Here is a 17,681-nt window from a genome sequence, read left to right as displayed (position 1 = left end):
GCGCCCTATGGACTCCTGATTGCTCGAACTCTGGCCACCGTGCGGCAAGGTCGAGTACCCGTGCGCTGCATCAATTTAAGTGGCACCAGTTTACAGTTGTTGCCGCGACAAGAGGTGGCGCGAGTGTGCGTAATGCCGGAGGCCCTTACTAGAGCTGACGCTATAGGGCTGGCACCTATGGAAGGAAAACCATGGACCCTAGAGGTGTCCCTCAATAGCCAGGAACATGGAAGAGAACCGTTGGCTGGACGCCACCTCCTGGAAGAAATGGAAGCTAACCTGACTGAGTTTTCTGCTGGACAAGTAAGGCAGATCGAACAACTTCTACAGCGATATCAGGGAGTGTTTGCACAGCATGAAGATGATTTCGGGTGCACTCGGGACATTCAGCACGAAATACCCACCGGAAATACTGCTCCCATCCGAGAGAGATATCGGCAGATCCCGCCTCAAATATACCAGGAGGTGAAAGAGCTGGTGGCCCACATGTTGCGGAACGGTGTGATCCGTGAAAGCCAGAGCCCCTGGGCGGCTCCGATCGTGCTGGTCCGAAAGAAGGACAGTACCCTGAGATTCTGCGTAGACTATCGGAAGCTGAATGCCTGTACAGTACGGGACTCCTATCCACTCCGCCGAATCGAAGAGTCTCTATCTGCACTAGGGAGCGCCAAATTCTTCTCCTCCCTCGACCTGGCCAGTGGCTATTGGCAGGTCCGAGTAGCTGAGAAGGATCGTCCGAAGACAGCTTTTGTTCTTCCTATGGGCCTGTTTGAGTTCAATCGAATGCCTTTCGGACTAACAAATGCGCCAGGAACCTTCCAACGGCTGATGGAGAAATGCTTGGGGGACCTCAACTTTGAAGCCACTTTAATATATCTGGACGATATAATTATCTATTCCGCAACGTTTGAGGATCATCTCCGCCGATTGGAACAAGTGTTAGAACGGCTACAAAGGCACGGCCTGAAAATTAAGCCTCGTAAGTGTCGTCTCTTCAAACGAGAAATTGAATATCTGGGGCACACTGTGTCCAGTGCAGGGGTGCACCCCACTGCGGAGAAAGTAGCTGCCGTGCAGAAGTGGCCCACGCCCGCCAATCTAAGGGAACTAAGGGCATTCCTGGGGCTCGCTGGATACTACCGCAGATTCATTAAAGACTTCGCTAAGATTGCGAACCCGCTCAATGAATTGCTGAGAGGAACAGCCGGGGGAGCCAAGCGGCAGCCCATTCAGTGGGGCCCACGACAAGAAGAGGCATTCCGAGCATTGAAAATGGCGCTAACAGATGCCCCGATTCTGGCCTACGCTGACTTTTCACAGCCGTTCATGTTGTACACTGATGGAAGCTTGCATGGGCTGGGAGCAGTGCTGGCTCAAGTACAAGGAGGGAAAGAGCAAGTGATCGCGTATGCCAGCAGGTCACTCCGAGATACGGAGAAGAATCCGGACAACTACAGTTCGTTTAAGCTGGAGCTACTGGCACTGGTGTGGGCCATGACCGAGAAGTTTGCTGAGTACCTGTCAGGGTCAGAAGTGCAAGTGCGGACAGATAACAACCCTTTGGCCCACTTGGAGAACGCCAAACTGGGCGCGTTAGAACAGCGGTGGGTCGCAAGGATGTCCAAATTCCAGTATAAAATCGCCTATCGGTCCAAGGCCCTGAACACACATGCAGATGCCCTGTCCTGGGTCACTCAGGCGGGGCCGAAGAAGGATAGAGATGAGGAGCTCGAAGGCGACGAGATCCCGGATTTCAGCCAGTTCGCCGCTGCTGTGGTCGACGCCCAAGAGACCAGAGGGGAGCCGAGGCCCACTCAGATTCTGGGCCGTTCAAGAGACGAATGGATACATCTGCAGCCATCCGACCCAGAGCTAGCAAAGTTGAGAGAATGAGTCGCCCTTAATCAGAGACCCAACCAGGAAACCAGAGCCGCTTCACTTCCAACTACCCTACAAATCCTAGGCCAGTGGGAGAGGCTCCTCCTGAAGGACGGCTTGCTATGCCGAAGAATCCAGCTGCCTCGAGAGTTTGATGTTACCTGGCAAGTGGTAGTTCCAGGAGCGCTAGTAACACAGCTAGCCCAAGAAGCTCATAGAAGAGGTGCTCACTTCGGAGTAGAAAAGACCTTCCGGTGGTTGCAACGGCTGGTGTATTGGCCTCAACTGCGACAAGAAGTCGAGGGGGTCTGCCGAACATGTCGCCAGTGTGAGTTGAACAAGCCCCCGGAGCAAAGAGCTCCCATTCAGACCATCCGAACTTCTGCCCCCTTGGAAGTCTTGATGATTGACTACTTGATGGTAGGAACTTCATACAACGGTTATGGACACTGTTTAGTCATGACTGATCACTTCACCAAGTTTGCAGTAGTGACGCCCACTAAAGATCAGACGGCAGAAGCCGCAGCCAAGGCCATCTGTCAAGATTTCATCCGGATTTATGGGTGCCCGAAGCGAATACATTCTGACCAGGGGGCCTGCTTCCAAGGACGAGTGATGGATGAGCTATACCGCATCTATGGGATCGACCGTTCCCGGACAACGCCCTACCACCCGCAAGGGAACGGTGCAAGCGAGCGCTTTAACCGAACCCTGTTGCAAATGTTGCGAACACTGGAAGCGGACAAAAAGATGAAGTGGCCCGAATTCGTGTCCGAGCTGGTTTGGGTGTATAATAATCGAGTTCATGCAACCACCGGCTACACCCCCTACATGTTGCTGTTTGGAAGAAGTGGCCGAGAAATCACTGAACTGGAGCTAGACTCAGAAGACTCCGGTCCAGGCAGTAGCCCAAGTACCTGGATTCGAGAACACCAGCGTCGACTCCATACCGTGAGAAGACTGGTTGCTCAGAAGTTTCAGGAAGTAGAGCATGCAGTTCGGCCCCCGACCACAGGTGGATCGCTTCAGCCAGGAGACCGAGTGCTGGTGAGGGCTAAATGATTTGGGAGTAAGCTGGACCATCGTTGGGAGGCAATACCATATCGGGTGGTGAAGAAAGTTCACCCAGACAACCCCGTCTACGAGGTTAGGCCCGAAGGGGATGACGCCGCGACATCCAGGGTGTTGCACCGTAATATGTTGCGACCTTGCTCCTCTGAAGCAGAAGTCTGTAACAGGGCTGGGCCCTCAGACGTGTTGGCTGAAGTGCCACATACAGGAACCTTGGGGGATGAAGAAGGGTGGGCCACAATGCAGTTGGGCCGGTCAGAACCGTTGGTGCCACTCCTGAGTGGAAGTCAGAATGAGTCAGGAAATGATTTGCAATCCCCAGTAGTTGATTCCTCGGATCTCCCGGAGTCTCCTCCGCAAGAAGAGCCCCGCAGAACTGAGCGGGCTAATGCCGGAATTCCTCCTAACCGGTATGCTCAGGAAGAGTTTATCTGGTCTCGAATCCAACAGAAAACGCAGGAGTGTGCCCAACTCCTGTCTGAGCTTGCACTGCCTGGAAGGAGACATCAATTCTGCGAGGAGTCCACTCGCCTGAGGACTGGCGAGCAAAAAGGAGGGAGGAATGTAGAACGAGCTAAAAAGCTTGTAAAAGAACTTCAACATGACGTTTCAAGAATGGAGCGAGACTGCCATCTACTGGCCAGAGTCAGTCAAGCGGAACCAAAATATACAAAGGAAGTTTCAGGGAGGGCAGATTCAGAGGCTGGACCTGATCAGGTGACTTCCAGGAAGGAGTTCAGAGAGATAAGAGGCCAGCGCGCCAAACCTGAGGGGTCTTTGGCGCCAAGCAGCAGAGAGGAGCAGATGTGCTCTCTGCGTCCTGAGAAACCCCGCGTGACAGGCCAAATCCAGAGGCCTGAGAGGTGCTCCAGCCGGGCACCGGTAAAAGAGCTCCGGATCCCTCACAGTTGTGACTCGAGTGCTGTGCCTGCTGAGGATACTAGGAACCTGATCGCGGTGCTGAGTGAGTTCGCAGAACCCGACGTCGGCCGCCGACAGACGAGGCCTGGACCCCCCTATCCAAGGCTCGAGAGACTGCTCCCAACAGCCAAGCAGAGAGGAGCTGCATACGTGAGCAGGGCCGTCACTTCCACTGCTCACCCACGGTACCGGGGACAATTGGGTTTAAGTACTCAGGTTGGGAGGGGGACGGTTGGGGATAAAGTAGCACAACGTGATTTAATTTAATTCATCCGGAAAGAGACTCACGGCCTAGCGGGAATAACCGGTGACCCCCGCTAGGGCCAAATTCATCACCTTACTTTAAGAGACTGCGCCTTATCTTAAGAGACTGCGCCTTACTTTGAGAAATTTCGTATTTTTCTGATATTTCAAACCACTGTTCATTACCCTTGTTGCTAATCCCTTGTTTCAGTATACCTGTTGTATAAAACTGTTTACAAACATCTTTGACTGTTCTCGCCTTGTGTCTCTGTGCGTTGCATTCCGGTACCTGCATTACAAATGGATCAAGACAAAATAACTTTTTGCGTGACTACAACCTTGGAGAAGGTGGCTACCCTATAAGTCAATGTCTGACCTTTTAAAGAGCCTGGAAACATGACCAGAAATATGTACGCAGCCAGAAACTCATCTACAGAAAACCACTACCAGGGCGCTTGCCCTTCATCAGTGTATAACAGTATCTGTCTGACTGAAGGCAAAGTGGGGGAAGCACTAGTTCTTCTCAATTAGACAGGCTGAGCAGGGAGTCTTACATGTAAATCTCCATTGAAGAAAAATATGCAAATTAACTCTCACATAGAACAAAAAAAATATTTTAGAAGTATCACCTAGGAGAGAGATAGTGTGAATATTTTTTCTTCCATGAAGCATTGCCTGTAAGAACCCATACTGAGCTGGTCTTTTCATGGAAAACTAATAATCCACTATGTTGCCTTAAGAGCATCATACTCAGCCAGTCAGGCTTGACAATGCACTTATAAGGGGCAAACATCCAGAAACGCGCTGTCTGTAGATGACTTTCAGGCTTAGAATTTGCAATACTCGTTAAAGGGCCGGGCATTGACTTATAGGGTAACCTCTTGTCCTAGGTGGTACTTTCAAGATAACTCTTTTGCAGAATGAAATAAACGAATTTACACTTCTCTCCCATGGAGCACTGCTTGTAAAACCCTATACTCAACTTCTCTTTAAAGGGGTTGTCCGGTCCAAACCGATAAGTCTGCAGTCACTCTGTGTTACTGCAGACTTATGAATCTCCCCAGCGCACACACTGACTCGGGACTGGAGGGTATGTATGAGTTATATGTGGCACCCCAGGGGTCTGGTTTTCACAGTAACAGCAATGTTATGTCTGAGAGCAGGTGGGAGGTCTCTTGGTCAGAGATCCTATGCATGCCACACCTCCTGCCCAGTCCTGGGAGGGGAAGGACTTCCCCTATATAAACCTAGGGCTGAGGCAGGGTTAGTGAGTAGAGAAGAAGTAGAGACAGAGAAGAGAAGCAGATATAGGAAAAGAACATCAGGAGCTCTGTGGGAGCAGTGCTATAAGGAGTCAGGGGCTGGCAGCTGCAGAGCTCGCCCTGACTGGGAAGCTATCACTGGACCCGGAGTCCGAGGCTGTGGGGACTAACTCCTACCCAGCAGCAGAAACCGACCGGCAGGGGATTTCAGGTCCTCTGGCCAAGAAACCCGAAGGCACGGTCACACGCGTGGGACCAGCACCGCCGTCGTGGAGCGGACGCCACTAGAAGGCCCCGAGTCACCGGCCATACGGGTGAGCACCACACGGTACACTCAGGGACGTGGGCTACTTATACCCGCCTCTAGCAAGGTAGCCAGAAGAGTACAGTCAGTTTGGGAGGCCTACAACTCCGCCTGGCCAGGGGAGATCCCATCTACTCAAGGACTGACCAGGCCCCGATCGCTAGCCAGTACTCCGGGAGGGTCTATCTTTATCACCAGTAAAGACCCTGAACTACACCGCATCGTCTGAGTGATTCCTGCTACCCCCATCATCCACGTCGGCTGCCCTGAGGCCATACCCCTCCCGTTGGGGGTGATACTATCACGCTGCACAATCCTACCACCGGCCTCAGCGGTCTGTCCTGCAGCGGCAGCTCCTTCGCTGCATTCAACGGGTGGCGTAGTCGTCCAACATCTACCGCTAATACAACGCCACTTAGTCTGACTCCCTGGGCACGGACCGGGTCACCGCCACGAGACTACAACCCTCAACAGATCCGGCTCCGGGTAAGCTCCTGCATGCGCAACGCTGTGCGACACAGGCCCAGGGGTGCGTCATATACATACTCCCGGCCATTGGAGTATATGACGCGCCCCCTGGGCCGTGTGTGGGGGGAATACCTGGAGCCGGGTCTCTGTGTAATGCTGGGGGTTTGTAGTCTCCGTGGCAGCGACCCGGTCCCGTGGCTCAGGGTGGTCAAATCAGTGGCGGATTTGTTTATTTGGTTTTTAATGTCCAGCTGCCTCGGGCCTTGGCGGGCAAATGTATGTTCCGTTTCCCTGGGCCCTATATGGTGCCTTCCTAACGGGTGTAGTGAGGGGCCGTAACACATGCAATGCCACGGCCTCCGGTTACTAGCTGAGGGTAGTTGCTCTCCTCCACTAGATGAGGGATCCGGTTCCCTTTCTTGGCCTGACCCCCCTACTCTGGTAGCGGCGGGCGTACGGTGGCGACTGGCCGGTCCGCACCCCTGGGGTCCCTTCACTCCACTCCTGGAGCCTCCTCCGTTCCTCTCCTCTCCTTTTCCTCTCCTCCAGGCCCAGGCCTTGTGACTTGGCCTGCCCGCGGAGCAGAGCTCGTACAGAGCCCTTGCTCCCAGTCTCCTTCTCTCTCACTACTCTCTTCTCCTTTCTCTAAGATGGTGCCCACCTTATATACTCCTACTTTTCAGTGCACCCTGGATCTACTCTCCCCACCCACACACTACCGGGTTCCCCCTTTCTAGGTGTTCCCTCCCCCCACTCCAGCCAGGGACAGGGGCAGTTGTGCTCACTCTTGGGAGCATTGTCGCCCTGTCCCCCGGAAATGTGGTGTAGTGCATGTGGGTGTTAGGGTCCTGAGCCACACTCCATCCTTACCTGGAAGTGAGATATCACACCTCTGGGTGAGATGCAATACTTCTGTAGCGACCGAACCTTCGGGGCGCTACATATACACTTGTATGGAGCGAGGTCGCGCACTCTAGTCGACTACACCCAACCGTCAGCCGTGTCACCGGGTGTATGTATGACTCATACATACCCTCCAGTCCCCGCTCAGAAACAGGTGAATCCCCGAAGTGCACAGTGCGTGCACTGGAGGAATTCATAAGTCTGCAGTCACACAGAGTGACTGCAGACTTATTGGTTTGGACCGGACAACCCCTTTTAGGAGAGCCAGTCTACCCCAGCACGTTGGTCCAGGCAGGGCCGGCCCGAGAGATTACGGCGCTCTAGGCGAAACTATTTTGTTGCGCCCCTACTATTCTTGGCAGTAGATGAAAACTTGGGATATAAATTTAGGAGCAAAATAAACCACAACAACAATGATTAATTAACTCTCTCCTAACTCTGTAATCTCTGAGAAGTTGTGTAGGACAAATATATACAAAGTAATCAATAACACAAAACAAAAACGACCATAGGTAATTAAAATTTTTGTTTTCTTGCCTTTTTTTTTTAAAAGGATGACACTAAGTCACCGAGATTAATTTGTTTAGCTTTAGTTTTGAGAAGCTTCTCTCTCCTGAGGCCACGGACACAGGCAGAGTCAAAAGAATTCTTAGAGCCACCACCAGGTTGGGGACACTTTCTTTCAAGTCAGATTTAAGCAAAAGTTCAAGAACGTCTTTTGGTGATGAATCTTCTGGAACACGTCTTGACATTGCCTGCAGTTCACCACATAGCTCTATGGCATCGATGTCTTTTACTTCGTTGTGTGTAAGAGACTTTTCCAAAGCTTTACACTTTTCCAGAACAAATTTGCTTGGTTTTCCCTCAAGTGAACGGATGTGGTACAAAAATCCAAATTTCAATTCCATTTCTTTCAGCTGAGTTAACCGCTCATCAACTGAATTTATAGCAGTATCTAAGATCGCAAAGTAAAAGTTATGGGCTCATCTTTTCCTTCATAAGAGAACTGTCTGTTTTTTTCTTTAAACGTTTTGGCGCAGAACTTGACACAAAATTAGCTGGTATGCCAAGCTCTTCTGCGATTTCCCTCGCATCAACTAACAGCTTCTCAAACTCTTCATCGCTTCTTAATGATTGCAGATATTTCTTTGTTTTGTCAAGGTGTTGAGAAGCAGCAGCTAAATCGAATTCTTGTGACTGAAGTAACTTACTTGTCAAATTGATTTCGGACAAAATGTTGAACCATACTAGAACAGATGTAACAAAAGAAAAGGTTCCAACTTGTTTAGCAAGACCTTGAGCTTCTAGCCGGGAGACATTTCCAGAGCTTCCTGTGAGACTAATATTTTCTGCTATGTCCATTAGGGCATCATGGACTTCGCTCAATTGGTAACGGAGGGGGGCCAGAGCATCAATTCTACTTTCCCACCTTGTTTCGCTTAGAGGTTTTAGAGTCAGAGATGGCAAATGACGCACGAGTACTTCCCAACGCTGAGTTGCCGAAGAGAAAAATACGTAGAGATTTTGAACTAACAAGAAAAAAGTTATCGCTCCAAAACAACATTTAGCGGCATCGTTGACGACTAAGTTTAGAGAATGGGAGCTGCAAGGCACAAAGAATGCACGTAGGTTTATGTCCAAAATTCGTCTTTGTAGTCCAATGTTTTTTCCCTTCATGTTGCTCCCATTGTCGTAGCCTTGCCCTCGTAAGTTGTCCACAGAGAGCGACAGTTCTTCAAATTTGTTCAAGACAGCGGCTGTCAAACCACCTCCAGTTGTATCAGAAACAGGAATGAATCCCAAGAAGTGCTCTTTAATTTCAAACTTTTTGTCTTCCGATGTGGAAACAAACCGAACAATGATTGTCATTTGTTCAACATGAGACACGTCAGAAGTACAATCCAGCACTACAGAAAAGTATTTTGCAGTTTTGACATCGTCAAGAATCTTTTCCTGAATACCATTACTTAGCAGCTGAATCATCTCATTCTGTATTGTTTTTCCCAAATAATGTGCATGAATCTCTTGGTCCCGGATTTTCCGAATGTGCTCACACATGACGGGATAGAACATAGCCAAATACTCCACAAATTTCAAAAAGTTCCCATTATTAGATGCAAACAATGCATCATTTGATCCACGGAATGCTAAGTTTTGCGTACCTAGTACCCTCACTAGAGCTATCAACCTTTCTAAAATTTGATGCCAGTATTTTTCTTGCTCTTCAATTTTGCATAAGTGTTCTTCGTCAATGGTCTTGTTCATCTTATGTCTATTTTCGAGTTCCTTCCATTTTTGAAAGCTAATCATGTGATCTTTGCTTTTTTCGTGGCTGGCTAAAATAGCAGATATGTTTTTCCAGTCATTTACACCATCAGTACCTAAGGCTGAGCGTTTGATGATTCCTAGTTGAAGTGATGAGTCTGGAAACAACGTGCAGCAAAAACAAAAAACTGAATTTTTCTGAATAGAATACGTTAGCCAATTGCGTTCAAGACTTTCACCATTGACAAGACGATGTTTATAGTGAACACAAGAAAATTTTCTACGATTAGTGTCCAAAGGAAAATCAAAATCTTTAACTTGTGTGGGGCCAAGTTTTACTACATCTAGGCGTAAGTCATCATTGATTACGGTCCACGTAGCGGGATCGTCCGAATAGTCTTTGCGTAGTATTTCTATAGATGTACCAGCCTCCATGTCAGTACTGGTACTTTGATCAGATCTACCACCAGATATTGATGGTTGTAGTTCACTATTTTCAGCATGAGAAACAAATTCTATTTCCACATTCGATATTTCCGAGGCAACAGAAGCCTGTTGTTCCAACGTTTGGAATTCCGCGTCTTCATTTTTATTGCTTAGATATTTTAAAAATGACCCTTTAATTTTTTAAAGTGATTTCTCCTCTTCAGCTTTTCTTTTACGGTTCTGAAACCCCGAAAATTTTTTCTTCTTATCAGCCATGACTCGTTACAACACACAGCATTTACCTAAAAGTTAACGCGCCGATTAAAATTGTTATCTGAACATTATATAATACGATTTTACTTTTAAGACAAAAACCACAAATTTCTTTAACAATTTCCAATGTTTCCAATATTTTTGAAAATAAAAACAATATACCTACCTCGCAGCACCTAACACTTTAGAACCTAGGCCAAAAATTTACTAAAAACCTCCTATTTTCTATTTGCATTCATGAAACCTCATGGAACAATGAATCTAATGAATATACAAAATAACAGCAATGGCTCACATGATAAAGCATGCAAACAGTAGAGACATACCTCGAAAATATTATAATCGCACGCGCCGATATGCAAAAAACGTAGATACTATCTCCCTTGCCTTAGCTGGCCTGACTGGCAGTCCAGGCAGTCTACGCCAATGCGTCAAAACAGACTCCTCCCACTAGCCGCATCGACTGCTGATGACATCTATCAATATAATCGCCAACTAGTAACTAGTACCTAAAGTCCAAACTACGTATAAATAGGCCATATGGTACACCTACCTTTTAAGTATACATACTTTTTTCTCTCGGGCGCCCCCTTAGTGTAGTGTGTGCATTTTTGGTTGTTTGCTTTGCTTTGCCAACATTTAAAAACTTAGGAGCAAAATAAACGCGCGGGATCAAACACCTGTCAGCAGACGATGCAAACGACTCACGTCCGTAGTTTAGCGCCTCCTTTCCGTGCGTAAATTGAAGCTCAACGGTTTTTCTTTTAAATTTATGGTAAAAAAAATTATGTACACTTTTCTTTCCATCCCTAAAACTTTTTGCCTTTTGAAAAGATTTTTTAGAATTTTTTCTATTTTTTCTCTGGCACCCCCTTAGGGTCGGCGCCCTAGGTGGCCGCCTAGTTCGCCTATACGTTCGGGCCGGCCCTGGGTCCAGGTCAGGAATGCAGTTTCCTTTTACATTGACATTGGAGACTGTGTAAAATTCTTGGCAAATTCAATAACACATCAGATTTAAATGAAGACGTCTATAATGTAATGCGGAAAAAAATCTTAATGAAATTACAGCTGAAGGATGTGCCTGTCAGCACAGGACCAATCAGTATATTTCTGACTGCAGCTCCGGGTATGAATGTAGTGCAAATGAGGATGCAAGATAATCAATATGTAGTCTACTAAGCAAAATGTGCTAATTCATTCAAGCTCAAGTGAATGGAGCGATGCTGCAGCGCAGGGCACAGCTGGTAACAAGTCCCTCCCCAAGGTAACTTCATTGCACACCAACATTGAGTTAGAATACAGTATGTGCGTAAAATTCACAAACACTAACGGACCGATTCATTAAACAGTTTGTTGCAAAATGTTGTGACTTTTGACATTTTTACACCAGTCATGGCCAACCCTGCCTACTTTTTGAATAGTGTGAACCTCAAAAGAGATGGGGAGTGACTAAGCCTGAGACAAATTCATCAGAATGTACATTTTGTGAGCCCCAATGGGGACATTGATTATAATGTCTGGAAAGCGCCATGGAATTAATGGCGCTATATAAGTGAGTAAAAATAAATAAAATAAATAACATTCAAAAGAAACTTGCACCATTTCCTGCCTGGATCGTGGGAGATGCACAACAGTTGAAACATGCACCAAATTCATTAAAGAGATGCACACTTCTTAATGATTTTGGCGCATCTTACGCTACTTCATTACAACTGGTGAACAAAATGAATCAGGGCCTAATGTATATATATCTATGGTAAATTACCTTCAAGTGTGTTTGTGAGAATGCTTCCTCCAAGGTGACAGGTGCTGCAAGCTGAACATCTTCAGAGCTGATTTTGAAGACGGTCTCCAAACATTGTATTGCCACTAAACAAGAAAGATGGGATTATTAAATAAAAATGTTCCTTGTTTATATACCAGAATTGTACTGAAGACCCACTGTATAACATCATGTGCTGGGAATCTATGATATTTCTCCTAGCCTGGATCATATACATAGTGTTGGACTGGATTGCCACTGGCCCACCAATAACATTGACTCTGGGGACCACTTTTCAGTTGCAAGCTAATATTAGATCACCCTTATTTACAAGTGTACCCTTCTCTATAATAATAAATTAATGAGTAGCTGCTCTTGTCTTTACACAGGGAATCAAGTGTATTGTGTCAACTACTACTCATATATAGGGTGTGGGTGGCCCGCTCCTGCACAGGGGCCTAACAGAGGATTCACATGTTCCCCTGTGGGCCAGTCCATGCCTGCATAGTGGCCTATCGGAGGATTCACCAATTCCCCTGTGGGCCAGTCCGAGCCTGCATAGGTGCCTACCGGAGGATTCACCAATTCCCCTGTGGGCCAGTCCGAGCCTGCATAGGGACCTACCGGAGGATTCACCAATTCCCCTGTGGGACAGTCCGAGCCTGTATAGGGGCCTACCGGAGGATTCACCAATTCCCCTGTGAGCCAGTCCGAGCCTGCATATGCATGTGTGTAGGCTTACAACAGCTAATCATGGGAGTGGGTGATTAAAAGGGATCACATAGTTTACAATCTCTGTACATAGAGAACAATACTCAGGCGCCTCCTCAGAGGCAGCTGTAAGGGTAGGTAGAGTAATTATTTATATATATTGTATTATTTATTTTCTGATAAACTCACATTATCTGCACTAAATAGCAAATGTGCTATACAGGGAACCTACCTGGCTGTTATAAGGCCCATGGAGAAGGGGGCCTAGTCCTGGTTACATTCAAGTGGGTGGGGATTTTACCCAGGGATCATGAGGGAAAAGCAAAGGTCCTTTTCTCCTGGATGGCATCCATTTGGATCATTGCTATGAAATCACCCCTGTATGCCGTTGCCCATATTAATATTGCGGGTAGTAGATGAGTTCCTTCAATAGATAGGCAGTGTTTTCTTGTCACATTACATTATTATATAGTATTTGGAGTGAAGATCACACCAAATACTATATAATCAAATGGGGGATAACTCATTGATCACTAGGGGTCTGACATCTGGGATCCCACTGATTTTGAAAACGCGGCTCTGAAGAGTTCCATCAGAATTGAGCAGGTGTCAAACGTGCACATCTGCCCTTTTCATTTTCTATAGGACTGGTGGAGATAGGTGAGTGATGTACTCGGATCTCTTTCATGTACTGTTTATAATGAATGCCTGACTTCCATTCCATTTAGATGAAGCACTGCAGAGCCTGATTTTGGGATCGGTGCGGGCCCCAGCAGTCAAACCCACAGCGATCAGGAGGTTTATACCTGTCCTGTGGATTGGGGTTAACTTCAAAACTTCAGGCACCTTTTAAAGAGCATTTATGTTCTCCATATATAAGGCTAATCTGGCCCATCTGAGATTACATCAGTAGGTCTAGGTTTGATTTGCTAGCAGCAGGCTTGGACTGGCCCACAGGAGAACAGGAGAATCCTCCGGTGGGCCCCTGTGCAGGAGTGGGCCACCACCTTCCTATATGAGCAGTGCTTGGCACAATATACATGAATCACTATGTACAGGCAAATTCAGCATGTTATTCATTTAGCAATCTGCTCAGTTCATTGCTATATACAGTACAGACCAAAAGTTTGGACACACCTTCTCATTTAAAGATTTTTCTGTATTTTCATGACTATGAAAATTGTGCATTCACACTGAAGGCATCAAAACTATGAATTAACACATGTGGAATTATATACTTAACAAAAAAGTGTGAAACAACTGAAAATATGTCTTATATTCTTGGTTCTTCAAAGTAGCCACCTTTTGCTTTGATGATTGCTTTGCACACTCTTGACATTCTCTTGATGAGCTTCAAGAGGTAGTCACCGGAAATGGTTTTCACTTCACAGGTGTGCCCTGTCAGGTCTAATAAGTGGGATTTCTTGCCTTATAAATGGGGTTGGGACCATCAGTTGTGTTGTGCAGAAGTCTGGTGGATACACAGCTGATAGTCCTACTGAATAGACTGTTAGAATTTGTATTATGGCAAGAAAAAAGCAGCTAAGTAAAGAAAAACGAGTGGCCATCATTACTTTAAGAAATGGAGGTCAGTCAGTCCGAAAAATTGGGCAAACTTTGAAAGTGTCCCCAAGTGCAGTTGCAAAAACCATCAAGCGCTACAAAGAAACTGGCTCACATGAGGACCGCCCCAGGAAAGGAAGACCAAGAGTCACCTCTGCTTCTGAGGATAAGTTTATCCGAGTCACCAGCCTCAGAAATTGCAGGTTAACAGCAGCTCAGATTAGAGACCAGGTCAATGCCACACAGAGTTCTAGCAGCAGACACATCTCTACAACAACTGTTAAGAGGAGACTTTGTGCAGCAGGCCTTCATGGTAAAATAGCTGCTAGGAAACCACTGCTAAGGACAGGCAACAAGCAGAAGAGACTTGTTTGGGCTAAAGAACACAAGGAATGGACATGAGACCAGTGGAAATCCGTGGTTTGGTCTGATGAGTCCAAATTTGAGATCTTTGGTTCCAACCACCGTGTCTTTGTGCGACACAGAAAAGGTGAACGGATGGACTCTACATGCCTGGTTCCCACCGTGAAGCATGGAGGAGGAGGTGTGATGGTGTGGGGGTGTTTTGCTGGTGACACTGTTGGGCATTTATTCAAAATTGAAGGCATACTGAACCAGCATGGCTACCACAGCATCTTGCAGCGGCATGCTATTCCATCCGGTTTGCGTTTAGTTCGACCATCTTTTAGTTTTCAACAGGACAATGACCACATACACACCTCCAGGCTGTGTAAGGGCTATTTGACCAATAAGGAGAGTGATGGGGTGCTACGCCAGATGACCTGGCCTCCACAGTCACCAGACGTGAACCCAATCGAGATGGTTTGGGGTGAGCTGGACCGCAGAGTGAAGGCAAAAGGTCCAAAAAGTGCAAAGCATCTCTGGGAACTCCTTCAAGATTGTTGGAAGACCATTTCCGGTGACTACCTCTTGAAGCTCATCAAGAGAATGCCAAGAGTGTGCAAAGCAGTCATCAAAGCAAAAGGTGGCTACTTTGAAGAACCTAGAATATAAGACATATTTTCAGTTGTTTCACACTTTTTTGTTAAGTATATAATTCCACATGTGTTAATTCATAGTTTTGATGCCTTCAGTGTGAATGTACAATTTTCATAGTCATGAAAATACTGAAAAATCTTTAAATGAAAAGGTGTGTCCAAACTTTTGGTCTGTACTGTACATTTGTGATTGAGGATAATTTCACATTTGCAAGTAGCTGAAAAGTGGGGCGCTGGGGCTGGTTACTGGTGGGGCCTTGGCACCCCAGTCTGACACTGGCTAACAGTGAGGCTGAACATCTGAAACACACGGTTGAACTGGGATGCTGGTATTCTTCTATTTTTTGGATTATATCACACGTGGGTGCAGTGAATACAGCAAGGTTTATGATGCAATAAATCAGATATATTATTGCTCTGTATGGCTGGGTCCCATGGAACGCACCTTCCCATGTCCATATGTAAAGTCTTACTACACAGCAGTGTGGTTGTAAACATACGGTTGTGCTGATTAATGGATGAACCTTTCAGGAAATCCATTAACATAAAGTACTTGCATAGCCCTTTAGCTTTATGACTTTTTGCATGCCTCGAATAATGACCATGTTAATTATTTACCTTCCAAACTCTCTTGCTCATCTGACGTGTAAACTTCCCGCTGACTCTGCTCCCTTAAGAACTGGATGACAGCGTACACCAGATGCTTGATAGATGACATATTTGTTCAGCTGACCAACAACACCTAAATCACTAGAACAAGCACAGGATTTAGTAGCAGAATCAGTGTAATGAAATATAAAAACCGTGCACCAGTGTATTGTAAATCAATCGCTCTCTGAAAGTGATATACAGAGAAATTGGGATCTGGGATTTATCTATGGAAATGGAAACCACAAATTCACACTAGTTACATAGATCTGTTTCCGGCTTTTCCCGGAGTCAACCCTAATTGTAGAGTTCTGAAGCAGTGTGCACAGAGCTGAAGACCCCTACACACATCAGAGAAAAGAGGGATAAGGCACTTGGCTCGGGGAGAACCTAATATTCTTTCAATGGCCCTTCCCCCTACTAGATAAAAAGGTAATAACATACAATTTCACTGTAGGCTAAAAAAAAATTCTATTTTTTACATCAGCATCTTTGATCAGACCACCCCCTTATCACTGGTAGACACAGACAGAAGAGTGCCCCTGTGCAAGAACAATATCTGGGCCCTTTGCAGTCCAGTTCTTAGGGCACAATTCCAACTGATCTGGGGTGAAAATGGGTTCCCTTAACTCTTGGGCCCCTGTCTGGCTGCACAGGTTGCACCAATGATATGTCCACCTCCGCCCCTAATCCAGGCTAGATTTCCCATTCAGTTCCACCATATAATATGCAAGTGTTGACAACTTGGTCATGTTGTCTTTAAGAAGAGCACTCCTTTAGAAGACCCCTTTTTAATGCAATTCTGGGTGTCCATCTCAATGAGGTTTCACTATATATGACTCACCCCCTGGGCCGTGGGGTACCCGGAACCGGGCTTCTGTACGATGCTGGGGGTAGTAGTGGCAACACGATCCCGTGGCTCAGGGTGGTCAGACCAAATTGTGGCAGCCCATCAATCAGTGCTTTAAATGTCCGACTACGCCACCTGTGGCTTGCGGTCAGGGATAACCGCCGCTGCGAGGCAGACCGCTGAGGCTGTTGTTGGTGTGCAGCACAGGGGTAGGATAACTCCCCACGGGAAGAGTGTAGCCTCAGGGCAGTGTAGGTGGATGCGGGGGGTGATAATGCAGGCCACAATAGTAAGAGTTCAGAGTCCGCTTCAAACAGTCCAGGGTCTTTATTGTAGGAATTATTAATGACCCAACAGTAGTACCGGTTAGGAATGGGCCTGGGTGTCTGAGAGCATTCAGGCGAGCCCCACTGGTCAGGGTGAGTGTGTAGGCCTACCGTTCTCTCTATGCTCTTTCTGACTATCCCCCTCTTCGTGGTGTAATAGCCCACGTCCCTGAGCTGGCCGTGTACTTCTCGCCTGTATGGCTTGCGACTCGGGCCTTGTGTACCTTTTGCTTTCTCTTTGCTGTACTGGTCCCTCTGTGTGGCGGAGCCTCCAGGCTTCTTAGGCCAAGGGACCTGAAATCCCTCACGGGTTAGTTCTCTGCTGCTGGGCTTGATAACCCGGGCAGCCTCGGACCCCAATGTCCGGTTAGATTCGTTCTCTCAGCCAGGACCGGCTCTCGTCGCCTCTGTCCCTGGCTTGCAGTTTCTCCTTTGCCCCATGGACTCCTCAGCTGCTGCTGACCTGTCCCTTCCTCTGAGAACCCTTCTGGTCACTTCAGAAATGGGTTCTGGTCTCTCTAACCCTGCCCCAGTTCCAGCTTTTATAGGGGCAACCAGCTCCCCCTACTGCCCTGGGACAGGAGGTGCTGCATGCTAATGGTCCCTAACCAGGGAACCTCCCTCCTGCTCTCAGACACAGCCTTTAATATTTGTGGCATCCAGACCTGGGGTGACACATATACATGTAAGGGTGCTTTCACATTGCGTTTAGGGATACACTCGGTGGCCCCATTGGGGCATAAGTCCGAACCCCCCACAAAATGAGATTCGGACGTATGTGCCGACGGGTCCATAGAGCGAACGTGCGC

The 17,681-nt window shown here is 47.2% G+C and overlaps 1 protein-coding gene across 3 annotated transcripts in view; it reads right to left on the bottom strand.

The window, feature by feature from the left end:
* SGTB (small glutamine rich tetratricopeptide repeat co-chaperone beta) overlaps window positions 1–17,681 on the bottom strand; it is a 292,085-nt gene that overhangs the window by 33,341 nt on the left and 241,063 nt on the right. For 2 of the 3 annotated variants that reach the window (XM_073680229.1, XM_073680228.1), the window contains exons 2-3: window positions 15,667–15,798; window positions 11,780–11,883 (exon numbers count right to left, since the gene is read on the bottom strand). In XM_073680229.1, coding sequence (XP_073536330.1) covers window positions 11,780–11,883; window positions 15,667–15,766 — 204 coding nt within the window. In that variant the 5' untranslated portion in view covers window positions 15,767–15,798. The remainder of the gene's footprint in view (window positions 1–11,779; window positions 11,884–15,666; window positions 15,799–17,681) is intronic. The other variant, XM_073680230.1, reaches the window with a different exon arrangement.

The sequence above is a fragment of the Phyllobates terribilis genome, unplaced genomic scaffold, assembly GCF_046119375.1.
Source record: "Phyllobates terribilis strain yellow unplaced genomic scaffold, ASM4611937v1 Scaffold_1__5_contigs__length_1240528914, whole genome shotgun sequence".
NCBI lineage: Eukaryota > Metazoa > Chordata > Amphibia > Anura > Dendrobatidae > Phyllobates > Phyllobates terribilis.
This window is presented reverse-complemented; position numbering and strand designations above follow the sequence as displayed.